Source organism: Ovis aries, chromosome 7 (assembly GCF_016772045.2).
Source record: "Ovis aries strain OAR_USU_Benz2616 breed Rambouillet chromosome 7, ARS-UI_Ramb_v3.0, whole genome shotgun sequence".
In the NCBI taxonomy this organism is placed as follows: domain Eukaryota; kingdom Metazoa; phylum Chordata; class Mammalia; order Artiodactyla; family Bovidae; genus Ovis; species Ovis aries.
The window spans coordinates 83,675,844-83,701,574 of record NC_056060.1 but is presented as its reverse complement, the minus strand read 5'-3'; the positions used below and the strand labels follow the sequence as shown (position 1 = coordinate 83,701,574).

At 54.0% G+C, this 25,731-nt stretch overlaps 1 protein-coding gene across 1 annotated transcript; it reads right to left on the bottom strand.

The window, feature by feature from the left end:
- Window positions 1-4,591: 4,591 nt before the first annotated feature.
- VSX2 (visual system homeobox 2) lies at window positions 4,592-25,135 on the bottom strand. Its single transcript, XM_015097179.3, has 5 exons — window positions 24,766-25,135; window positions 23,364-23,448; window positions 19,390-19,513; window positions 7,251-7,431; window positions 4,592-6,526 (listed from the first exon to the last, which is right to left on the bottom strand). The coding sequence occupies exons 1-5, from the start codon at window positions 25,133-25,135 to the stop codon at window positions 6,201-6,203; spliced, it is 1,086 nt and encodes a 361-aa protein (XP_014952665.2). The 3' UTR covers window positions 4,592-6,200.
- Window positions 25,136-25,731: the final 596 nt, after the last annotated feature.

Here is a 25,731-nt window from a genome sequence, read left to right as displayed (position 1 = left end):
CTGGGCAGATAAAAACTGCTCTGGTCCACCCTCGCTAGGGCTGTGTGGAGGAAATAGAATTTTTCCTCTTTCCCCCTCTCATCTCTCATTGTCCGCCTGCAGTGTGGGAGACCTAGGTTTGACCCCTGGGTTGGGAGGATCCGCTGGAGAAGGGATAGGCTACCTACTCCAGTATTCTTGGGCTTCCCTTGTGGCTCAGCTGGTAAAGAATCCTCCTGCAATGAGGGAGACCTGGGTTCGATCCCTGCATTGGGAAGATCCCCTGGAGAAGGGAAAAGCTACCCACTGCAGTATTCTGGCCTGGAGAATTCCATTTACTGTGGAATATAGACCATGAGTCGGATGCCAAGAGTCAGACACAACTGAGCAACTTTCACTTTCAGCTTGAGGGCACATAGGACAGTTTGTGCCATTCTCCAGTTCCATGGAAGGCCAGCTCATCCTCCAGACCCCTCCCTGAGATGGACATGTTGGGAGTGGAGCCAGGGAGATGAATCAGAGGGGGCCTTGGCTCAGAGAGGAGTAATCAGGGAGGGGAGGAGGCCATCTACCTTGGAGAAGAGCCAATACTGGGGAGACTGGTCTGAGTGAGAAATTCCTGGAGCAGAGCATGCTGCACCTGCTTGGCTGTGACTAAGCAGAGACTTCACTATGTCCTCAGTCAAGGTCAGCCAGGCAGAGGGGGGACACAGGGGAGACCCAAGGGAGAAACAGGTGGCAAGGAAGCACCAGGAGACGGAAGCTGTTGAGGCCAGTGCTCTTGACCCAGTGTCCCCAGAGTGTGATCTTGGGGAGCCTGGAACTGTGATACCGAGTGAGCAGAGCCCCGGGGTCAGAGACAGAGAAAGCAGCAGCCCCCACGCTTGTTCTGACCCTCAGGAGCCTTGTTTTTCCCTCTAGAAAACAAACTAGTTTTGTTTTTTTTTTTTTTAAAGTTAATGATTTACACAGTATTTTTAGATGGACAGAGAAACAGTGACGACATACAGAGTTCTCGTGAAGCCTCTCCCTGTTTTCCTAGGATGCTGAGCATCTCACATTAGTGTGGCATCTTCGCTCCAATTGATGAACCAGCCACACCTGAGGGGAGAAGGCCTTGCAGCTTCAGCGGGGGCAGGGGGAAGACCCCAAGACTCCCAGGGAGCTGGGGGTGCAGGAAGCTGGATGGACTGGGTCCCGGAGATCCCCCATCATGGCCCCTTTCTTGCAGGATGCAGGACTGGGCCTCGGAAGCACCCCCCCGATGGCCCCCCTTGCCAGCCAGACCCCTCATCTATCCCTGCCAGCCCTGTTCCCCGGCTCCAGGCTGTGCTCATAAATCAGCCCCTCCTGCCCTTTCATCACCCTGGCTCTGTGCAGGCAGCCGTCTATCTGCAGCCTTTCGGGCCTGCGGAGCCTGGAGTAAGATCTCCCTTCCAGGCTCCACAGGCTTCTCTGGGAGAAGGCCCCCCTGGGGTGCTGTCACACCTCGCAGTGCTGCACTCTAGGTCCTGCACCCTAGGGTCCCGGCTGTTCAGGCCCGTCCTTTCCTGTCCTCTGTTTTCCCTTTGTGGCATCATGGCCTCTCCCCACCTTGATTACCCAGAGCCCTATTTGCATGTCCTTCTGCAGAAAGCTGTGTGCCTCTTCCCAGTGTAAATTCCCTAGGGTGGTCATCCAGGAGGATTTCTGGCAGCTCCCAAGCCTTTGAGGGTCCCACTTGTCCCCGAGATCTAACTCAGGGTGGAGCAGCTGCCAAGCCCCCTCCCCTTGCCCCCGCCAGTTCCTGGAGGCTGCCGTGGTGCAACCACCCTTCTCTCCTGCTCATCTGACACCTCTGCCATTGTCCTCGCTTCTAACTTGAAACAATATGAGTCCAAAGGAGCCAATGTTTTTATTTCAGTTTAGAGCACAGGAGAACCCGTCATGAACGAGAACACCTTGACTGATCCCAGCCCTGTGGATGTGATCTTTCACGGTTCCTTATCTCCAGCTTCTGATGCCTTAGGATACTTGCACTTTTGTTTCTTAGTTAGTCACTCAGTCGTGTCTGACTCTTTGTGACCCCATGGACAGTAGCCCACCATAGTCCTCTGTCCTTCTCTAGGCAAGAATATTGGAGTAGTCTTTCCTTTCTCCAGGGGATCTTCCCAACCCAGGGATCGAACCCTCGTCGCCTACATTGCAGGTGGATTCTTTACCATCTGAGCCATCTTGCTGCTACTGCTGTCGCTTCAGTCGTGTCCGACCCTGTGCGACCCCACAGACGGCAGCCCACCAGGCTCCCCTGTCCCTGGGATTCTCCAGGCAAGAACACTGGAGTGGGTTGCCATTTCCTTCTCCAGTGCATGAAAGTGAAAAGAGAAAGTGAAGTCGCTCAGTCATGACCAACTCTTCGAGACCCCATGGACTGCAGCCTACCAGGCTCCTCCATCCATGGGATTTTCCAGGCAAGAGTACTGGAGTGGGGTGCCATCGCCTTCTCCGCTGAGCCACCTTAGGCTCACTCAATTTTTGAATCTCACGTCCCTTCAAATAGGACTGCTGGAACCACCACCTTATCCCCAGTGCCTTGCCCCACTGCTTGGTACACAGTTGATGCTCAGTAAATGTCTTAATATGATTAAATAAATGGGTGAGTTAGAGGAAGAACATTCATTCTTTCATTCAACAGTGGGTTAGGTAATACTTTGATGGGTTTGGAGATACAAGATGAATAAGTGGTGCCCAATGGCTAAGACTCCACATTCCCAACACAGGGGGCCCCGGTTGGATCCCTGGTCATAGAATTATACCCCACGTGCCACAACTGAGACCCAGCACAGCCAAATAAACAAATATTTAAAAACAATGAGTAAGATACCTTTGTTGTAGGGGAAGATACACTTGTAAATAAGAAATTAGTGCATGAGTGAGAAATCTCTGCCAGAGACCTGCCATCCAGGCTCAGAACAGACATCAGAAGCCTCATCTTTTGGCCACATAAAAGGCTGATCACCTTGAGAGAGTCTAAGAGCCGGATACTTATTTTGCAGTCAGTAACACCGATTTTCAGATTACTTTAATTCCTGTGAAAATCAACCTATTATTGGGTAAAAGGGCTTCCCTCATAGCGCAGTTGCTAAAGAATCCACCTGCAATTCGGAAGACCTGGGTTCAATCCTTGGGTTGGGAGCCTCCCCTGGAGAAGGGAAAGGCTATACCCACTCCAGTATTCTGGCCTAGAGAATTCCATGGACTGTATAGTCCATGGGGTCACAAAGAGTCAGACACGACTGAGCGACTTTCACTTTTTCACTATTGTATGAAAAGCATGTGTATAAAAAATTATGTGTAAAAAAATTATCTTCTTAATTCTGGTGCTTTGGGGCTTGTCATGGCTTAACCTTTTCACAATAAAAAAATTTTTTGAAGCTTTAAAAAAAAAATGACAGCACAGTGCATAGAATGCCATAGTGGAGGACTGACTTTTTCAAGTGTTATGTGAGAGAACAGGTAGTAGACTCTGCCTGGAGGGTCTGCAAAGATGAGAAGTGCATCTGCAGGAATGTGGGGGGTGGGCGTCACGAGGGCAGGCTTACCTAGAGTCAGGGTGGCAGTGAATCTCGAAAGGGAGTGCCTAGGGGAGCCCTGGGTGGGCAGCATTTGAAGCCAGGCTCTTGGCCATTCCCTTCAGCACATGAAAGTCAGAGATCTCCCACGTGTGCCCCCCAGGCTCCAGATTCAGGGTCGGGGGTTGTACCTGGGCCCAGTCGGGTGCAGGGACCGCTCACCCCGTCATTCTGGTTTGATGACGGGCTGCCAGGAAAACCTCTTCCGAGGAGGGAGTTGCACATCTGAGCCAATCTGAAACAATCTTATACGATTTCTTGAGCAAAAAGCTCAACTGTAAGCCAAGTCTGCTCCCTCTAGTCTCTCATCCTGTAATTCCACTCAACACATCATCCGGATGAATAGCGGGGCACAGGTGTCTGCAAGCCATCTCAGGCACTCTCCCCCTTGCTGTTTCCCTTGTTTACGCCGCTTCTCCTCTCCAGGGATTTAGCCTATATTTATCTGACTTTCAGTTGCAGATGCCTCTGCCTTTTCCATTCATTGTTGTTTTAGTGTTTGAGTTGTAGGTGAGATATTCAAGCGCACGTGTGTACACAAAAGGAAAGGTCTCAGTGCTCTTGCGGGCCAAGGTGGGCTGTGGGCCTCACCTGAGATGTGAAGGAACTAGGGCTGTTTGTAAGTAAGGACCAGAGAGAAAGGTCAATGTAATCTGTTGTGTGGGGAACAGGGAAGAGTCATAGGTAATAATTTAGGGGCTCACTGGCTGGGATATTCCAGTTATGCCTGCAATGGAGGAGGGTCCCATATTGCAGTGACAAATGGTGATGTTGGCTTAGTGGAGAAAGGCAGGCCACCGTGCCTCTACAGTAGTAGTAATTTAAAAATAGGAATCTAGTCATTTTGACCTAAACTTGACTTCGTCAATTTATTGGGTAGGCTAAAATGTTTGGTCAGGGTTTGAACGAACATTCTGGCCAACCCAATACTTTTTATACCACTCATACACACAGACACTATGCTCATCCACAGAGGACTCCTGAATCCCTCCCCTGCTGTTTTTACATCAATTTTATTCTTATTTGTATCTTTACAGAAAATGGCACAGAAATCACAGGTTTGGAATACCTAGAAGTTATTACAGTTCCATATTTCAAACACTTCAATATCAAGTTTCTTTCTGTTGACTCTATGTACATTATTTACACACCAGGGGCTACCATCTAACTCTTCAAACCAAAGGGAGACAAAGACAAGAAGAACTGGGGGAAAGGTCCATGAACGGAATGAATAAGAAATCAACTTCTGATATGAAATTAAAATCCCAACTCACTGTCTCAGGCCTTTCTCTTGCAAGGGATTCCCTGCAAAGGTGGGTGGGATGATAGAGAAAAATCCATGGGAGAGGGATGTGTCTGGCCTGGGGGTGGAAGGGACCGCTGCAAAGACCCCATCAGTATGGATGAGTCCTCCCATCAGCAGACAGGAAGAAACCCCCGTCCCCTCTTCCAACACCATCACTGCTTGACTCTAGAGAACACGCTCCGCGGCTCACATCTGGCCTGAAGGTGTGTGTGCCTATAGTTTGGGTCTAACACTGGCTCCTCCTCTACTCTCCTTTCAGCTTTTCTCAGCCCTTCTTGTGATCAACTCATGATGCCTATTTATAGCCCCAGGCCCACTCCAGGAATGACCTGGATCAAGTTGAGTCAAGATCTGTGGTTTCCTGTGTGTTCATTTTACAGCTGGATTGGGTGGCTCCAAGCCAGGGCACAAGCAAGCCAGTAATTTGCAAGAAGCTCTAGGGGAAGGATGCCTTGCACAGCAAGTCAGGGTCACAGGCAGGGTATCAGAGATTAGGATGTTCCAGAACCACATACCCAAGGGTCCTGGCTGGAGGATTTGGCTTCCCAAAGGTGCAATAGCTAGAGCACCTGTGAGAGGTGCCCCGTGGCTGCAGGGCCCACCCTGGCCTCACTGCAGGTACTGTACACAGCTCCCCTGTGACCCTGGCATCTTTGCAGGGAGGGCGGGTGTCCGACGCTGACTCTGAAGGGCTGGCTGAGGGGCCCAAGGCCTAGGCTTTCCAAGTATAGTCTGGAATCTGGGCCCCAGTGGTGGGGGCGGGCAGAGGTTGTGCCCGGAGGCTGGCAGGACAGGATACCCACACTTCGGAAGGGGGGAGCAGAGTTCTGCTGGGGGCCTGGGGTGCTCCGGACACCAGCGTGGAGAGCAGGTTCTCCATCCCTGGGGCCGCAGTGGCAGTATTTGCAGCTGAGGGCTTTGGGTCGAGCAGAACAGAATCCCCCGGTGGGTACAGAGCTGGGAAGGAGGGCGCTTTGGAGCAAGAGACCAGAGGTGGATTCAGACAGTGAGAGGAGCCCAAGAACTGAGTGGAAGCAGCCTGAGGGGGTGGTCTGGGGCAGCAAGAAGGCTTCTGAGTCAGGGATGTGAGGATGAGGAAGGTGCTGGACAGGTCAGAACCAGGTAGGGATGTCTCAGCGTGGCCCAAAGCCTCAGCCACAACGGAGCTGTGCCTGGAGTCACCCGGAGGGTGGTGCATGGAGGGCCTGCGGAGCCCAGGCCTCGCCTGGGAGAACACCTCCCAACACCACAGGCCCCCGAGAAGAGCAGAGTCTGGGGCTCCGGCGTCTGCGCGCACCCTTGGCCTAAGCCACGTCCTCGAGCCGCGCTGGACTCAGCCTCTCCGCCGGCCTGTCTTCGTCCGCGGCCTCCTCTCGCTCCGGCTCCTCGGCGCTGCGGGCCAGGCCGTCAGGGCCGGACACAGTCCCCAGCATCTTGGTGCTGTGCTCCTGCGCTCTAGCTCGGAGCGCGGCGATGCTGTTTTCCCTCAGTTCCTCCTGGGACATGGCAGCGGGGGGCTCGGAACCCCGCTCCTCAGGCTCCGTCTTGTCGAGCTTGGGCAGCGCCTGGCGCTCCGCCTCGGGCTTCCTCCCTGACTCGGCTGCCGCCTCCAGCGACTTTTTGTGCATCCCTAAAAAGAATTGTTGGTATTCGGGTTTAGAAAAGCGCCTGGGAAAGCCATCTTGAACTGAAAAAACGGCAAAGATAGAGAGAGGCCAGAATTAAGGACGAGCAGAAAGCCTTACTACACACACCAATGTCACGTGCGTCCCGGGGGGGTGGGGGCAGAGGCTGCGGCGGACCACCAGGCCCGGCAGAGGGCTCCTCCAGGCCATGTCCCTGGGCTCCTGGCCCCCACCCCGGGGATCCTGTCTGTCCCTTCACCAGCACAGCACTTGCTTCCCCCGCCCTCCCTCTGGGATACCAGATCTCCGAACCCCAGACAAACTGGCAGGTGGGGAGATTTAGGGGGAAGAAGTCCTTTGGGCAAAGCCAGAATGATGGCCAAAGGGACCTCGGGGCCCCCAAGAGGGGCTATTTCATTGACCACAGCCCCAGCTCTGGCAAGGGAATAGGATACATCCCCTGGGGCAATAGCCACCCCCTCCTCACAGAGAGACAGAACCCACAGAATGAGAGTCCTAGGCACCGAGGGGCAGACACCCAGCCCTGGGTGCAGCCTGCCCTCGAAGGCCCCCCCGCCAAGGGAGACTGGGAGGCCAGCTTCCTGGGGCCTCTCTCCCCCCAGGCTGCTGTGCCCACTAGGCATTCCTGCCCCAGGGCTCTGTCCCGTCCTCGGGAGCCCGCTCCCCTCGCCCCAGGGGCAGGACCCCAGGGAGGGTGTGGGCTCTTACCCAGCAGCCACGGGGCGCAGGAGTCCATGATGCCATCCTTGGCGGACTTGAGGATGGACTCCGGCAGGGGAATGGAGTGGCGCACCATGGCCCCGTAGAGTCCATACTCAGCCATGACGCTGCTTCGGCCCCAGCACTTTTCCCGCTTCCTCCACTTGGCTCTTCGGTTCTGGAACCAGACCTGCTAGTGCAGAGGAACAGGTCAGGGGCGTCCTCTATGAGGCAGAGGCCAGCACCCCACACACACACCCACACCCGTGTCTGCCTGGAGTTAAGGGCCACACCTCTTTGATTGCCAGTGGCCCCATTACCTGGTGACTTTGGTTTCTCCAAGTAAGGGCATCCTTACTTAAGCTCACCCACCCCTCGGTACCCCTCAGGTTCCTCTTGGTTCAGGGTGTTCAGAGTGAGATACAAGTTCTGCGAGAATATGATGGGCAAAATGATTTTTTTTTTTTCAATCAAAGCAGTTTAGGGTGATGCAATAGGATGCCTCCTGGACTGGGTCTTGGAGCTGGGCAGTTCCCATGTGGTCCTCAGTTTGCCGCTGAGAAACCTGAGCCTCATAGCTCTCATGCAAGGGTTCACACCTCCAGCATCCCTGTCTGACTTGCAGAGGGACAGAGTCCTTTTCAGGGGATGAATTAGCAGTGCCTTTGGTTCAGGCTCTTCCTCCACACCAGAACTCCAGAGGCCAGGGCAGTCCCAGGCAGGCAAGGTGATTGTGGACTCAGGCAGCAGAAGGCATTTCATCCAGGTGTCAGGAAGCCTCAACCTACCCAGAGCCCCAGGCAGGGGATCCTCCCAGGGGGCCTGAGTCAGCCTCCCTTCTCTGCCCTGTCCTGGTCAATCCCTGTGGGGCCTCCTCTCACCCACTTTCCACAGGTTTGGACTTTAACCCTGAGTGATCCTTGGAGGAGCTGGGCAGCCATACCTCAGTCAGGGAGGGAAGATAAAATTCTTTGGTGTGAAGAGTAGAGCAGGTAAAGGTGGGGACCTAGAAGACCGCGGTGAGAGACAACCGCTATCGGTCGCTTCTCTGGCCCCGAAGTTGCCTGCTGCAGGGTGGGAATGAGCATGGGGTTCGCTGGATCTATCAGCGACACCCCATCCGGGTTTTTGGAGGCGATCCCCAGGTCCCGGCCCTGCTTGGAGGAGGGAGAAATGTCTTGGTCCCCCCAAGCAGCTTTCCTGAGGTTTCCGGCAGCTGACAGGCGTCAGGGCCAGGGCCAGCTGCACTGTCCCTCAAGCTGGTGAAGAGCCCATGGGAGACGGGTGCACGCAGGAAGGACCTGGGGTCCCGGTGGCCCCCTCGTGTTCTCTTCACAGCCGCTCCACAGGCTCTGACTCCTGGGGGATGGTGGTGGTGGTGAGACGCCCAAGCACCCCAGAAGTAGAGGGTGGGGTGGGGGGAGGGGAGGGCAGAGGCGGGTTCGGAAAAATCTATTAGTTTCCTGGGCGATTTCCATTCCCTCGCCTGGACCAGGTCCCCGCCCCTCCCTCTGGGCCCCCGCCCCCGCCCCCCGCCCCCCGGGCGGCGGAGGTTTCAGCTTTTGATGAAAAATTGCTCCAGCTCTATTCAGGAGGCGGCAAAAGAAGAGTCACCCCCAGGGGCAGCCCTGGGCTGATTGAAAAATAAGTTAATTTCTGTTTGAATCGATGGGCCTCAGGCACTGAAATATCACGGGAAATTAAAGCGTCTGCCCTCCCGGGATCCGCGGCATTGACCCGCACTAATTAATGCAGGGGAGGCAGCGCGAACCGCGCCGCGAGCCGCTCCCCCTCCCCGGGGGACCCCAAACACTCCTCATTTAACTAATTAGACGGGGAAAATTGGGTGTTAATTTGTTTAGGATTTTCCCCCCTCCCCTTCCTCCCGGCAGCTCCCTTCCCGGCTCCCTCTCCACGCGCGGGGGCGCGGGAAATGAATGCGGGGCTCGCCGGCAGATGGCTGCCCCGGTCACTCTGCAATCTTCTCCGACTTGATTGCTTGATTAGGTCGTTAGCACATTAAAAAAAAAAATTGCTTGCCGTCTGGCGCTGGCGTGATGAGTGGGACGCGCGGCAGCGCCTGGGTAATTTATCTTTTTATACGGCGAAGAATTTGATTTCAATCTGCAGATATATGGGGCGCCTTTGACACCTGTTTAACATCGCGCCGCTGACAGCTTAACCCTTTGCTGCCTCGGCCGCGGGGAGGCCTGGGCGCGGGGGTAAGGGGTAGGGGGAGGCGCGAAATCCGTGCTCCCCTGCGGTTCCCGCCGCCGCCGCCGCCAGGTGGCGGAGTGAGCGCCGCGGCAGCTCCCGGAGGGCCGGGGTGTGCGGCGGAGCGTGTCCAGCTTCATCCAGCAAGGGGGGCGCCCCGGCCGCACAGCCGCGCACTCGCGCGGCCGGTCCTCATAGGGCTCCGCGGTCACCGGCGCTTTGCGGAAAGACCGCATGATCAGTACCCACCTTTACATTGACCCTGATTGTGTGAACCCTGTTTGGGCATTTACGCATTTGTAAATAACTAGGAACTTCTAAAAATGGGAGCGATGCGGCCTCAGACTGCCCCCCCCACCGGCCCCTCCAACCCCACACTGACCGGCGCCCGCGCCTGTTAGAAAACGACCACTCCTGAGTCCCCCGGGTGGCGTCGCCCCCAGTGAGCCGCACGCTTGCCACCACTGGGTTTGACACCTCCTGGAAAGCTGTGGAACCAACGCAAGGCCTTCCCCGCCACCCGGGTCTGGACTCACACCGCACTGAGTGAACCCGGTCAAGGAATGGGTCTATGTCACCGGAAGTCTACTAGACGGCTGCGCTCTGGACGCTAAGGAGCTCATAGCGGTGCGCAATGGAGTTCGGAGGAACTCGGCCCTCCGCCTGGCCTGGCTCTGCGTTGTGCATATATCTCTCCCCAGCAGCCCTGCCTGTCCAGCAGGCCCTCAGCAATACCCAAGGCCTGCGGTTTGTCTGAGACCTCTGTCCTCTGTCCTGTCCCCTCTTCCCCCTTAGCGCTTGGTGGTCTTCTACAGGTACCCACGTATCTTAAGCTACATTTTCACACAGGGGAAGCATCTAAAAGGGATAAGCCACAGAAAGGTGTATGTGGCCTCTGGTTTTATCCACCTGACAGAGAAGACGGCAAAGCATGAACCCCTTAGTGATGGAATTCCAATGTGGAATTCCGAGTCTGACCACAGAAGGCTGAGAAGACTATCTTGATGAATCTTAAGTAACCCTCTGCCTCCTGGGCAGGAGATGACCTTCCTGCTTGAATACAGTGCATTACAGAACAAGGCCACTGGAACCCACGGGGGTGGGGGGTGGGGGCCAGACTCCAGAATGTTTTGGATTTTAGAAAAAATATGAGGTGCATATACTACATGTTCTGTAACATTCAGTAGCAGCAGCACCTCCCCGTAGTAAAATCCATCAGTTCTGATTTCTGCAGCAAAACATACACATATGCATGAGGGACGAATAAAGAGCATGAAGTCCCATCTGGTTTTTGCCAAGAATGAGTTTTGATGACAAACTGATGGAAGAAGTGTGTTTCAGCACGGTTTAGAATCAGGTATCCTGAAGAAGGGATTATGGAGGAAGCAAAGGCAGAGATGCTCATTAACCACCCCCTCACCCCCTACCCGCCCCTGCCTGGAAAGATGCATTGCCCTGGCTTCCCCAGGATCCCATGAGCTTGAGAGAGGGGGCAGGGCTCTCAGATGAAAACAGCATCTTTACTGGAACACCAAAGAAGGGGGTGCTGACTTGGGGTTTAGATCATTTCTGAGATCTGTAAACAGAACCATTTTCCCCAGTCTCCTGATCTGAACAAATGAATAACTAGTCTGCGGATCAGATTTTGTCCACAGACAGTCCCAGAGGGGTTGGCGCCAGCTGGTCTTTCAATCCAGGAGTCATTCGGACCCTTGGTTATGGGTTCCTGAAACGCCTGGCTCTCTTTGAATACCAGATGCTGCTCCAATTTATGGAAGAAACCTGGACAGCCAAAACAATTTCTCTTTAGGACAGTTGGCAGAGAAGCTGTGGCATTGGTGCCTTGGAGGGAAGTGGACAAGGAATTAGAATTAACCCTAACCACTCTTCATATTTGCCTTTCTCTTCCTTTCCAGGAAGCAACCAGTATGTATGCAGAACTTAAACATTTGCCGGACGCATTGAAAGTTAGTCCTGAGCTGGAATTACCAACTGTGCCCAAAATTGCTAAGTCATCTTGGACAAGTTACTTGCCTTCTCTCAGTTTCAGTCTCTTCAAGCATAAAATAAGAATATCTACTTTTCTGGGTTGTTTCGGGGATTAATGAAATAAGTGAGGGGTGCCTAAAATCAGTGTTTGTCCCACAGAAGGTGCTCAATAGATGCTTAGTTCAGTTGTTCAGTTGTGTCCAACTCTTTGCAACCCCATGGACTGCAGCACGCCGGGCCTTCCTGTCCATCACCAACTCCTGGAGCTTGCTCAGACTCATGTCTATCGAGTTGGTGATGCCATCCAACCATCTCATCCTCATCTCATCTCATCCTAGCATCAACAGATGCTACTTATTATTACTTCTGGTTTCCCTGATAGCTCAGTTGGTAAAGAATCCACCTGCAATGCAGGAGACCCCAGTTCGATTCCTGGGTCGGGAAGATCCCCTGGAGAAGGGAAAGGCTACCCACTCCAGTATTCTGGCCTGGAGAATTCCGTGGACTGTATAGTCCATGAGGTTGAAAAGAGTCAGACAGGACTGAGCGACTTTCACTTTCATTATTATTTCAGTGGAGGCACAGAAAGTCAGTGCGAGTCTGTGCAGGGAGCAGGTTCATTAGTGGCATTACTTGCTCCTCTGGCCTCTTCCAAGACAGGCCCTGCAGCAAGGCTGGACTAACTAATAACAACCACCACCCCAGGAGGTGTGGTGGGGGGGACAGAATTAACGTCCAGGCTGTAAGATTTTAATACAGATAGTCTCTAGTTTCCCCTCTAGGGGCTTCCCTGGTGGCTCAGACAGTGAAGAATCTGCCTGCAATGCAGGAGACACAGGTTCGATCCCTGTGTTGGGAAGGTCCCCTGGAGAAGGAAACGGCAACCCACTCTGCTATTCTTGCCTGGAGAATTCCATGGACAGAGGAGACTAGTGGGTACAGTCCATGGGGTCATAAAGAGTCAGACACGACTGAGTGACTAACACTAGACTAGACTTCCCCTCTAGGGGCCAAACAGATGCCCCCTGCAACACCCTCCGCATTTGTAATGTATCCCAGACCCCTGAGGCTCAAATGTAAGAGACCACCTATGCAGACGGCTATGAGAGGGAGCTTGAAGGCCTGGACTGGAGAATTCTATTCTGCCTCCAACTGCCTTTGTGAACTTGGGCATGTTCTTAACCTTTTTGAGCTTCTGATTCTTTGTCTGCCCTATGATACCACTTCCTTGCAAGTTTGTTGTAAAAATTCAATAGAATAGTGCATGGGAAACACCCAGCATGTTGTAAGAACTGGAAATCATTGGCCTGGTGCTGGATGAATTCTACGGACAAATGACCAAATGCTCAGTGACAGTCTTCACAATAAAGCCGGGTCCTCTCATCTCCCACCTTTGAGATTCCTTCATTTAGGCCCTGTTTCCTGCTTGGTCCCTTAGCTCTGGCAAACCCACAGTCCTCCTTCAATTCCTCTCTTACTTTCCAGACTGCACACTTTCTAGAAGCCACTACTCCATGCCCAAGGCAGTCAGGTCGGAACTCTTCAGGAGGACCGGTGTGCAGACCCTGGCAAGGATCAGAGCCCTGCCTTCCTCTTCCAGGCCTCCGAGTGCCTGAGAAGGGGCTCACAAGGGACATCAAGGGTCACCAACGTGGGAGTCCCAGGCAAGGGAGAGTGGGGAAGGTCTTCCAGCTCAAGGAAGAGCCTGGGTTTCCTGGTGTGCTTCCTCTCACAGGTGGTGCCCCGGTAGCACTCAGAGAGCCCAGCTAGGAGGCCTCTGGCTGTCAACAGCTGGTGCCTCCACACCCAGCAGAGAGGGGCCCAAGAGCTCGTGCCTTCATGGATGGACCGGATCCATAAAAGGGCTTCTTGCCAGAGGGATGCTCTTCTGGTCCAGGGCACCCTTCAAGCCGGCCAGGCTATCAGCCCTCTGTCCCCTTTGCGGGTAACCAGGGCATCTCTTGTCCTTGCAAGCTCCCAGCCTTCTAGCCCCACATGATAACATGCCCAGGCTTCCTTCCCTCTGAGGTTTCTCCATGGTCACCCCCTAAAGGAGACACCATGCATAATAGATATTCTGCACATTCTGGCCCCCTGGCTACCCCCAGGCCCCGCCCTCCTGCCTTGCCCCAGGCTATCAGGCCCTGCTTCTTTGGCCCCGTGGCAGTTTTCAACACATTCACCTACCTTCCCTCCTCTCCTCTGACTGGAAGCTGATTAATCTGAGCTAGTTGCTGGCGTGATTTAACGACCTTGCACTCCACGCGCACTCAGCACTTCTGACAACATATTTCAGCACACCCTTTCCAGTCCCAGCTTCAGGCTCAGAGAAGCTTGGCGTTGCTGTAGCCTCTGATGTCCACTAGAGGGCAGCTTGGCCTATGTTTCCTGGCAGGCCCAGGGAGCATCCTTCCCTGAATTCCTGGACAGGTCATTCCACTGTGTCACTCAATACTCCTCTTTCTTCCACTCATATTAACTCACTTAAAGCAGAGACACTTTTCCTGAGCCTCTGACCCAGCATTTTTACACTGGTTACATACAGTCACCTGGAGAGCTTTAAAAACAAACAGGGCTTCCCTGGTGGTCCAGTGGTTAAGAATCCACCTGCCAATGCAGGAGACAAGGGTTCAATCCCTGGCCCCGGAAGATCTCACATGCTGCGGAGCAACTAAGCCTGTGCACCACAGCTACTGACCCATGTGCTGCAAGAACTGAAACCCTTGCGCCCTAGAGCCTGGATTCCAGAACAAGAGAAGCCCCCTGCAATGGGAAACCTGCTCATGGCAGCTAAAGACTAACCCCTGGGGCAGGGGGATGGGGTGGGAGGTGGGAGAGAAGTTCAAGAGGGAGGGGATATATGTATACCTATGGCTGATTCATCTTGATGTATGGCAGAAACCAACACAATACTGTAAAGCACTTACCCGCCAATTAAAAATAAATACATTTTTTAAAAGGAAAAAATAATACAATAGTCTAGAAATCTTGAAGTTATATTTTCAATTTTAGTTTCTCAAAATAAAGGCATTCAAGAAATTTGAGAAAGAAAAAAAAAAGAATAGCCACCGCTTGTCACAACTAGAGAAAGCCCTTGTGCAGCGATGAAGACCCAGTGTACCCAAAAATTAAAAAAAAAAAATAGATGCCATAGCCACACACCAAACCAGTTAAATCAGTATTGCTAAGTGTGGGAGGCTGGCACAAGTAATTTTATTTTACTTTAAATATTTATTTATTTATTTGGCTGCACCAGCTTCTTAGTGGCAGCATGTGGGATCTAGCTCTCTGACCAGGAATCACACCTGGGCCTCCTGCTTTGGGAGAACAGAGTCTTAGCCACTGGACCATCAAGGAAGTCTCTGGCATGAGTAATTTTTAAAAGCTGCCCTGGGACTTCCCGGGTGGCCCAATGGTTAAGAATCTGCCTTCCAATGCAAGGGATGATTGGGGAACTAAAATCCCACATGCCTCAGGGTAAGCCCTAGAAGAGCCTGCATGCTCAGTCACTTCAGTCATATCCAACTCGTTGCAACCCCATGGACTGTAGCCCACCAGGCTCCTCTGTCCATGGGATTCTCCAGGCATGAATACTGGAGTGGGTTGTCATGCCCTCCTCCCAGGGATCTTCCTCACCTAGGAACTGAACCTGAGTCTCCTGCATCCCCTGCATTGCTGGAAGATTCTTTAATGCTGAGCCACCAGGGAAGCCCTGAAGGGCCTGCATGCCTCAACAAAAACCCAGTGCAGCCAAAAGTTTTTTTTTTTTTTAATATAAATAAAGTAAAAAAAAGCAATCAATCAGTTGAAAGCTGCCCTGTGTTTCTAATCCATTTCCCAGGCTGAAACACACTGCAGTCTTTTCCCATCCATGTGGTTATCTATTAACTTCTGGGATGTAATCCTCTAAAACTTTGTTCCCCAACCCTTGGGCAGGGACCACGTTAAAAGAGACAGAATGGAACAGCGCTAGTCAGAGAATCCAAACCTCATCCTTCCAAACATACCAGGTTGCTAAGAGTGGAGGTGAGATGGCTCTGTTCACTTGCACGTCTGTAATATAGGCATTCTAAATAAGTATAACTTCTGTCAGAAAACATATAGTAACACATAAGTGAACATATCAAAATTGAGAATGAATGGCCCACAGAGGAAATAAACTCAGTCTGGAAACCATTTCCTCTTCCCCAGGGCTGACATCTGGTGGGGGCTTCCAGAATGCCACATCCTAGCACTTCTCAGAGACACAGAAAGGACTTTGCATCTGGCTCTGATATGAATTCCATCCTAAAGGAAATCAGTCCTGAATATTCACTGGAAGTAATGATGCTAAGCTGAAACTCCAATACTTTGGCCACCCGATGCGAAGAACTGACTCATTGGAGAACACCCTGATGCTGGGAAAGATTGAAGGCAGGAGGAGAAGGGGATGACAGAGGATGAGGTGGTTGGATGGCATCACTGACTCAATGGACATGAGTTTGAGCAAGCTCCAGGAGTTGGTGATGGACCGGGAAGACTGGCATGCCTGCCGTCCATGGGATTGCAAAGAGTCGGACACGACTGAGTGACTGAACGGAACTGAACTAATACGAAGACTAGAAATCTCTTCTTCCCCTAACAGTGCAACTTATCCCTTCACCCCAACTTAGAGAGATGTACAGGGGGGAAGTGCTTGCCCTCAAAGCATAAAGGTCGAGGAAATCAGCCACTATTAAGGGGGCTGACCCCTCATCACTGCAATTGGCATTAATTATTCCAGTTTCTGTAGATAAGTCCTCCCTTTACCTTCATTTGCTCTCTTGAGATAGTACTTGAGTGGTACTGGGTTTGAATCCCAGTCCACCACTTACTTCACCTCTCAGCCCCTCAGTTACCTCATCCAGAAAGTGGGGATAAGAATAGCATCTAACTCATCTAATTGTGAAGAAGCGATGAAAAAAGGTCTGGAAAGCGGCTAAGCATAGCACATGTCTGACTTTTCACATCTACACTGGGTTCTCATTAGATAGTAGGTCTCAGACACATCCAAGGGCTTCCTTGGGTAGGTTCCACCAATGGCAGCCCAGAGCCAGAATGGGAGAGGAGACACTGAGGAGACGGCTCTCTGGGAGGGATTCCCCCTCTTCCTTTTACAGATGAGAGATGGGAAGTGAGTTGGCTTCTGCCATACCTGGTCAGTGTCAGAGCCAGAACTAAGATCTGGATCCTTGATTGAATATCCAGTCCCTTAACCTTTCCATTCCACCTGAGGATGTCTAACTTCAGACTTGGAGCCTCTAATAACTTCCCCCTTCCTTCTTTTCATGGCAAAAGGAGAAGGTGGCAGAGGATTAGATAGTTAGATAGTACCACCGACTCAATGGACATGAATTTGAGCGAACTCCGAGAGATAGTAGAGGACAGAGGAGCCTGGCACGCTACAGTCCATGGGGTCACAAAAGATTCGGACATGACCAAACAGCAACAGTAGAGTGCATCCAATGGTGGAATGGTCAGCCCCAGGTGGACACCCAGGCCCCACGCTGGGCCCTCTGCTAAACACAACACACACGACTTCATCATAGCTGCAACTGCTGCTGTCATGCCCATTTTACAGATGAGCAATGGAGGCGCAGGCTGGTGAAGTGTGACCTGTCCACAGCCATTCAAATAACTGGTACCTGGTGAGGCCAGGATGGTATAACTCTGGAGTGGGTGTCCCTAACCACTGCACCACCCTGCCTCTCCTGCGCACGTCCTGTACTTAGAACACCAGTCACACAGGAATTGCTCTGCGGGTTGGAGCTTTGATAGATAGTTGTCACTAATAGATGTGAAGTCCTTTCCCAGGCCACTTGGTAAAAACATTTGGTTGGGCATGCATGCTAAGTCATTTCAATTGTGTCTGACTCTTTGCGACTCTATGGACTGTAGCCCACCAGGCTCCTCTGCCCATGGGATTCTCCAGGCAAGAATACTGGAGTGGGTTGCCATGCCCTTCTCCAGGGGATCTTCCCGACCCAGGAATCAAACCTGTATCGTGTCTCTTAGTCTCCTGCTTTGGGAGGCAGGTTCTTTTACCACTAATGCCACCTGGGAAGCCTCAAAATATTTGGTGATTGGGCCATTTGATAACTCGCACCCTCTGGGGGCAGCATGTAGCTAAAGAACTAGGCAGTGCTGGAAGAGTTACAGAGACCCTTGCCTTGGTTCACCAATAGCCACAGATTCCACAGTCAATCCTTGCAGTCCAGGAAATTAAGGTACTCCACACCCTTGCTCCTCCATGCTGGTGCTGGTGATTTCAGACATCAACCTGTAGGCAACCCCTCAGACAATTTTAAGAAGTCTAGAGTCTGCGGGCTGAGCGTTTATAGCAATGCAGTTACAGCTGAGGGCAAGCTCTCCTTACAGCCTTCGGACTCTCCCACCCACCACTACCACCACCATGGCCAGATTTTAGGGCAACCCACTGCAGGAGATGAGCTGTTCCACTCTACTGGTCAATAGTGCAAATGTGCAACCAACCAAAGGGGAAGTCTGGCAACCTCACCAACCCTGGCTGCTTGTAAGGACCAGCTTTACCCTAATAAAGGCCAGGTAGGGGTTACCACCACATATGAATTGGATTGGGTCTTGGCTTACACACACACACACACCTACACACACACAGAGGATTCAAAATCAACATCCAGCCTTTCCCCATTGTAACGTAGTTGGGTGGGGATGATGGATCCAGGCCACCATGGATAATACACCAAACAGATAATCTGCTTATGAATAATTGAGCTTATTGTTAGTGTCACCGTCTAAATTCCCAACAGACTTCCAGGGGAGAGGAAGGCTCTTCTGGAAAAGCAGCTCTCGCCTCATTCCCCATTCTCTGGTTCTCCAGTAAGGGAGTACAAAGAACCTACACACCTTATTTGGTTCCTTCGCTGGACTTGTCCCCTCCCCACTCCTCCCCCTGCCCCCAAACACACATCACACCTGGAGACACAGAGGAGGAAATTTGGAGCAGAAGGGTTTCAGGAAGTCTGGACCCTCCCTGCCTTTCCCAGCCTTGGCAGGTCAACTACTCCGGGCCACTCAGGTGTCCCGACAGACGCAGCTCTGATTCAAGGTCTTGAATCAGCTATGGCAACCTCAAATCTTCTGGAAATGTTTTTCCACCCCAGCCACCCTTCCTCTTCATGGAGGCCCTGTCTGGAGAATCATCAGACTTCATTTCCTCCTGGAGGAATGATTAAGCAACCCATTTCTGTCCACCAAGGGGAGTCCTGGACTTGGGAGGATCCTGCTGTTGCTGAAAGGAGGCCTGGTGCCCAGCACAGCTGAGGACAGCCCCAACCAGTCAGGGCTGGCTCTCCACAAAACTCTCCAGTAAGGAGGTGAGGGGAACGACTTAATGAGCACCTCCTGGGCTGGTCCAGGAGACTCCAGGAGCAGGAGCCCTGGGCAGGACCAGCTGCTGGGTTGTGAGAAGTAAGGAGCCTCAGGTGGATGGAGGCGGTGGGGAGTAGGTAGGAAGGGAGGGGGCAAGGTCTTCCTCATGGGGGAGGCAGCTCCCCTCCACCCCCAGGCACCTAGGCCTTGAAGCAGACATTTACCGCCTGGGAGACACCTGCCGCACCAAGAGACCCTGCTCAGAATCCTAGACCCACCCCGAACTCCGTCTGCAACCACAGGTGCCCCTCATGGCCTGCCATACTCCTCAGGAAGACCACAGTCTGCAGCCACAGGCCACATCTTGTCTGCCAAGTCTCCCGTCCCTCCAGCAGCCCCCATCTCACGTGGTAGGTATTCAGCTAATATCTGCTTAAAAGAACTGTTCCATGAGGAGGTGGTTACAGACAAGCACACACTGGAGCAGGAGGGAGAGAGAGGGATGTGTGGGACCCTGGGGCAGCCGATGTCCCTGAGGGTGAAGAAAATGTGAGAGAGGGACTCAGGGCTGTTTTACCTGTATCCTGTCTTCTGGCAGCTCCGTTTTCATGGCCAGCATCTCCCGGGCATAGACGTCAGGGTAGTGGGCTTCATTGAATGCCTTCTCCAGCTCCTCTAGCTGGTAGGAGGTAAAGATTGTCCTGAGGGGAGCAAACCCAGAGAGTCAAACCCAGCAAATCCCGAAAATGGAAAGAGTTTGTCCCAGAGAGGACAGAATAGCCCTCTCCTACGGCTCCTGCTGCTGCTGCTACGTCGCTTCAGGCGTGTCTGACTCTGTGCGACCCCATAGGCGGCAGCCCACCAGGCTCCCCCGTCCCTGGGATTTTCCAGGCAAGAACACTGGAGTGGGTTGCCATCTCCTCCTCCAAACCCAGCCTGGGCCAGTACAATCAAATACAGTCCCTCTCTCCTGCCCCCATCCCCAGACACCCTCTGGACTCTTCTTCATTCCAGTTTGAGGGCCCACACTGCCTTCTAGTGGTTAGGCATTATTTCAGCCTTCGGGGACATTTCATACTGGGAATCTTCTGAAAGTGCTTTGGGGGAAGGATGTTAAGACACAAGTTTTAGGAAACTGCAGAAAGGCCCTATTCCTCCTCCCAGGCACTGAACGAAGGGCTCACCAGGTAAATAAGTGCTTCAGTCCCAGGCAGGACCTGCCGCCCCGGGCTCCCCTCACAGACAGGAGAGTTGATCTTTTAAAATGTACTTAAGAGTTCAAAGACTCACCGGAAGGTCAAATGCAGCTGCCGCCCCAGGGTTTCTACTGTGGGGAACTAACCGCACCTCCCAGCCCCTCACCCCACCCTGCTCGCTGGCTCAGGAGAGCTGCCCTCAGAGTCTTACGGGCAGGGAGGGAGGGAAGGGGGGGTGCTCTGTCCTTTCTGGTGCCCGGAAGGCAAGGGCCACCTTCCCACCATCCCACCACACCCAGGTTCAGCCACTCACCCGGCGGGAGCCCCATTTAGGGGCAGTTAACTCAGGTCATCCCAAGAGAGCCTACCTACACAGCCCCCAACCCCCGCAGAGCAGTTTACATTGACCTATTTTGAGTTATTAACATAAACTGCTTTAAGAGTCCAGTAAAAGCTACATCCTCTCCGCTAGCAAATGGATATGCTCCAGCACACAGTTTTCCACCTCCGATATTTAGGGGGTTCGTAATCCCCCTTTCTCAAATAAACGCACTACACACCCCCTTACCAACATAAATTCTTCTCTTCAAACCTGAATTTCACCAAGTTCTAGGCGACCTTTATCCTGCACCTTCCTCAACAAGCTGGGGTGTAATACGGTCCAGATTTTACAGACTCAGCTTCTACAATGGTTGAAGTAGAGCCTCTGGGATTTGAACCCTGGGGCCAGTATGAGGGGAGGTTAAAATCTCTCCCTGCAGCCCCTGATGTCACCCATCCTGAGGAAAAAGTACGGATGGAAACCCCAGGTATTCCTGCTGCCGGTGTCGGCTTTGGCATCCTGGAGGATGATATAGGGGAGGTGTGAGAGAGAAAGATTCTGCTCTTTATGGAAAATGACTGGTTTGATTCTAAATCGTTGCTCCTATTCTCTTGGGGGGAATGGAATGCTTATGTATACAGAAAGTTAATTCTTCAGAATTTTGAAGATCTGCTGCTTTCTATTTCTCTCCTGCCACTTACTGAAAGGGCCCCTGAACAGACAGTCAAAATAAACAATCAAAACGTGTACGTCTTCTTCAAAACTAGGAAAAATGAGACCCAAATCTATTGTGGCCTGGCCAAAGCCAAAGAAGAGAGATGAGGGCAGATCAGTTCAGCAGTTCGAGTGCCAGACTCTGCTTGGGAGAACTCTTATTAAAAAAAAAAGAAAGAAAGAAAGGAATTAAGAAACGAAATGAAACGATGCCTCAGATTCCCCAGACTTGCCTGGAAAATCCCATGAACAGAAGAATCTGGTGGACTCAGTCCACGGGGGTCGCAAAGAGTCAGACATGACTGAAGTAACCTATCAGACCCTTCAGTTTCCCATCGTGACCAGTCTATCAGAGCTGAGCCTCACAGGTAAAGAGAAGAAAATCGGAGAGACTCCATCCCCACTCCCCTCTCTAACTCCTCCAAGCCCCCTGTTTCTGGGAGGTTAAGGGATCTTCATCTCTTATCACCAGATTCCAAGGTTTCTTACCTGAACTCCCCAAATGAGAGATGCTCAGATTTTTTTTTACTAATTAAAAATGGCACCAGCCATTCTCCTGTCTCCAATGACCTGTTCCCCTCACACATTAGAAATAGCCTGAAACCTAGTGCAGTTGACCAGCTGTCCTGTCTCCTAGGGGACCTGAAGCACCCAAAGTTTTCCCCAGGGGAGAGGGTATCAAGTGAGGACAGAAGGTTGAGAACCTTAGGATGGACTTTGGACTGTGTGTCAGCCAGCTCCAAGTGCCACACAAGGAGATGCCGCTGTGCAGAAACACTGTCCTTGCTCTCCTTGCTCAGGGAATCCCTCCCCCAACCCAATTCGGGCAGCAGCACAGAACCCGGTCAGCCGGACTCCCACCTGCCCTCCGGCAGCCCAATGGCAGACAGGATTACCGATGCAACCCCCCACCCCCACCCCAACCTGCTAGCCTGGGACCAGCCTGAGTTGGGTGCATAGGAGGTGTTTTAATGAATATTTGTTGAACCAATGAATATTAAAAAATGACCCAGAATCAGGACTAAAAACAACGTTTCCGTTCACAATAAAACACAGCAAAACAAAACCAAACAGCTGCCTGAAGGGAACAAACTGAGGTCACCAAGAAACCGAGCCAAAGTTCACCCGCATTCAAGTGGAAACCTGTAGGGGTCTGAGAAGTCAGGAAGAACCGATTAGAAATGTGGGGTCGTTTCCGGGGGTGAAGGAAGAGAGAAACGCAGACAAGCACCCAGAGACAATGTGCAAAGAGGATGAGAACAAACTGGGGAGAAGAGGATGAGGTGGGTGGGGAGAAGGAGAGCGCCCCAGGGGGAAATGTCCGCAGGGCGGGAGGGAACCCTGGATGGGGAGCCCACCCGCACAGGGACAGAGAGAGAAGCGGGAAAACAGGGCCAGGGCGAGCACAGGGTAGCACCTGCAAGCAGCACCGGCAGAAAGTCTGGTCAATTTTTGTTTCTCACTTCTTTATTTCTTGAAACCCTCCTGATAAATTTATACAAGGAATTGGTAGCGGAGGTGCAGGCCAGGAAGAGAACGCGGGTCTCGGGCAGGGGCATTACTTTGCAGGACTGAATTTCAACTTTGTGCAAGTGATGTCTGTGTCTAAAATATTTAAAGGAAAACAAAGCCAAATAACCTCTCTTTTTCGTCTGTATGCTGCAATGCAGCCCATTCCACTCCAGCCAGGGCTGGCTGGGGCATCCAGTCCACTCACTCCTTCCTCCCATTTTACAGACAAGGAAACTGAGGCTTAGGGATCACAGAGGAGCAGAGGCTGAAAGCAAATTTGCCATCCATGGGGATATCACGCTCAAGATTTGGCCAGCGATGAGAGAAGAAAGACAGGGGGTTGGTGGCGCTGACAGCGACAGCGGGGAGGAACCGGGGACCGAGCAGGGGGCAGAGGAACCGGCTGGGGCGGGAGGCGAGAGCCGACCTGCCCGCCCAGTGATGTGCGCGACTCTACCAATGTGCCGAGGCGGGGATGACATATGGGTGTCCAGCCCCTCTCTGGGTAGGGTTTGGCCCTATTTGAGGCCTCTCCTTTCTCCCGGAGAAGCAGGAGAAAGCCCGAAACGTGCGGTTTCCTCGGCGGCCTCTCCTAATCCTCACCCGGCATGGCCGGACGCCAGGGCCCCGGGAGGATGTCCCCAAACCACGCCTGGTCTCCCAGTCCGACCTCCCCGTCCCGGCACAGCCGCGGACCTCGGATCTACAGCCGGCAAGATTCGGGTCCGAGGGACCCGATCCTCCGAACTGGGGACAGCAGGGGATGGGTGAGCACGAAGGTGACAGAAAGCGCTGCAGGGGCCTTACCTGTGTCGCCGCTTCTTCCGTTTCTTGGTCTGGTTCAAAGCCGATTTGGACATTTTCCGGTCGCTGGAGGAAACATCTTCAGAATCTGAAAAGCGGGCGGAGGTACAGGCGGCCGAATGGAGGGGGGCGCGCACGGCAACCCCCGGGCGCGTCGGGCTCCCGAAGCCCAGCGAGGGGCCCACTCCCGGCGGCCTCGGGGAGCCGCCCGGCCTGCTCGGTCTCCCCGGGAAGCCCTCGGCGAGGGCGACCCCATCCCTAAGCCGAGGCTGTTTCTACCCAGGCCGGCGCCGGAATCCGGAGGTGGTGGACAGATTTCGTTGTAAGAGAAGCAAAGGCCCAGACACGCCTGGGACGCGGACGGCGGGGGAGCGAGACAGCCTCCCGGGTCGCAGGGTCCCCCTCCGGCGGTGCTCGGGGCTCGGCGCCCTCCCTTGCGCTTGCAGACCCGGCGCCGGGCGCAGAAGGTGGCCCCCCCATCCCCTCGGAGCGGAGCCCGGGGCGCGGAGAGCCGGACTCCGGAAAGAGAGAGGGGCTTCCCGGGCACAGCCCCCTTGCCACTGCCCGCACCGTGCGGCCCTGCTCGGATCTGGAGAGACTGCGGCGCGCCACTTTCGTTGCCCCTCCAGATATTAATAAAAATAAACAAATAAAACGAGAGCGGAAAATCAGGGGAATCGAAGAGCGCGAACCAGAGGCAGAGGGCCGAGCCGACGGAGAGGTGCGGCCGGGAAAGCGGCCCGGAGGTTCGGTGGCCCCCTAGCCCGCGAGGGTCGGGATCCCGGATAAGGTGACGCTCAGGTGGGATCGCGGATGCCGACCGCTTGGGCTGCCGCGGTGGCCAGGTGGTCCTGAAGCTCGAGAGGCGAAAAATCAAACGCAGCTGACCAGTGCGGGGTGGGTGGGTCGGGGGTTGGAACGGAGAGAAGGAAGAAGGACAAGACAACTTTGGACATCAGGGCTGGGGCCCGAAGCTGACATCGGCTTCCCCGGGCGCTGACGCCCGGAACGGAATCGGGCTGTAGGAGCGTGGTTCCTCTGAGAGGCCGCAGCCCAAGTGGAGCAGAAAAGGGGGACCCCCGGCCTGCCCCACGGGCTCCGACACCCAAAGCCCCTTTTCCAGTGGGGCCCCAACTGGGCGCTGCCGCAGAACAGGGTTCAACGCGCAGACAGGACAGCTCGGCTTCCGGAAACGCGGGGGCCCAAAGCCGGCCACCGCGGGGAGCATCTTCCCGGCCCCCTGGTCAAGGGCGCGTCGGCCCCAGGTCCGCGCTGCGACCCTTCGGCCTGGCACCAACTTCTGCACCCGGAGGAGCAGGCCTGGCGATGCAAGCCAGAGCCGACGGCGTGAGGTTCCCGCTTCTCACCCCAGTCGGGCAAGCCACACATCCTCACCCTCACCTACCCGAACTGGCCGTCTGGCTGGTGTCCAGCGGCCCCGACGCTCTGCCCAGCGGCTGTAAGTGGACGCTCTGCGGGTCGGACAGCACTTCCAGGAAGGTGGGCTGTGCGTAGAAGCCGGGGAGCCCCCCGGGCCCCAGTAGCCCCATGCCGCCCACTCCTGCGGGACTGAGCACGGAGCGCGCAGCCAGCAAGTGCCCGGGGGCCAGACCGTCGAGGGTAGCACGCGGGTGGGAGCTGGGGGGCTCCTTGTTCAAGCCCAGGATCTCCTGAATGCCAAACCCGGTGCACCTGCCCGGGGCGCCCCCCGAGGTACTCTTGGCCACTGTCTCGGCTTTGGGCTTGCTCAGCGCTTCTCCCGCTTTCCCGGTCATCTCTCGGCTCTTTGGAGGGGCCGAGGCCGCAAGCCTTGTGCTCCCCCCACCCCCCCGGCTGGCTCCCCGCTTCACGAAGTTGGTCCCAGGTGCCCCCTGCGATGTCTAATGCTCTGGAGCCCCAAGGAGATTCCCCTTTTATCCAACCAGGCGACAGCCCAAGTGGGGTCAGAGCTGAGCAGCCAATCACCGGGGCCAAGAGCGATTAGGAATTCCAAAAAGCTGGCAGCTCCCTCCGCAGGCAGCGCTGAGGGGCCAGGGCGCTGGGGGCCGGGGCACCGGATGGGCTCTGTAGGACATCCATGGGCAGGGGCCCCCAGAGACTGAGATGAGGCAACAAGATTCAGGGCAGTCCCAGGAGGTGGACGGCTGGGGATTCTGGGCAGAGCCAGCTTGGACTGTCCCTGGGGTAGGGTGGGAGGATGGGATGAGGGCAGATGCTGGAGACTGGGAGCCCTGCTCCCTCCCTCCCTCAACTCCCATTCAGGTTTGGCAGGGTCAAAGAAGCCCAGATATGGGACCCCTGGGGAAAAGGAAGAGCAAGGAAGGCCAAGAGTCCTGGGCAAGCTGTGTGGTGACAATGGGGAGAAGGAAGG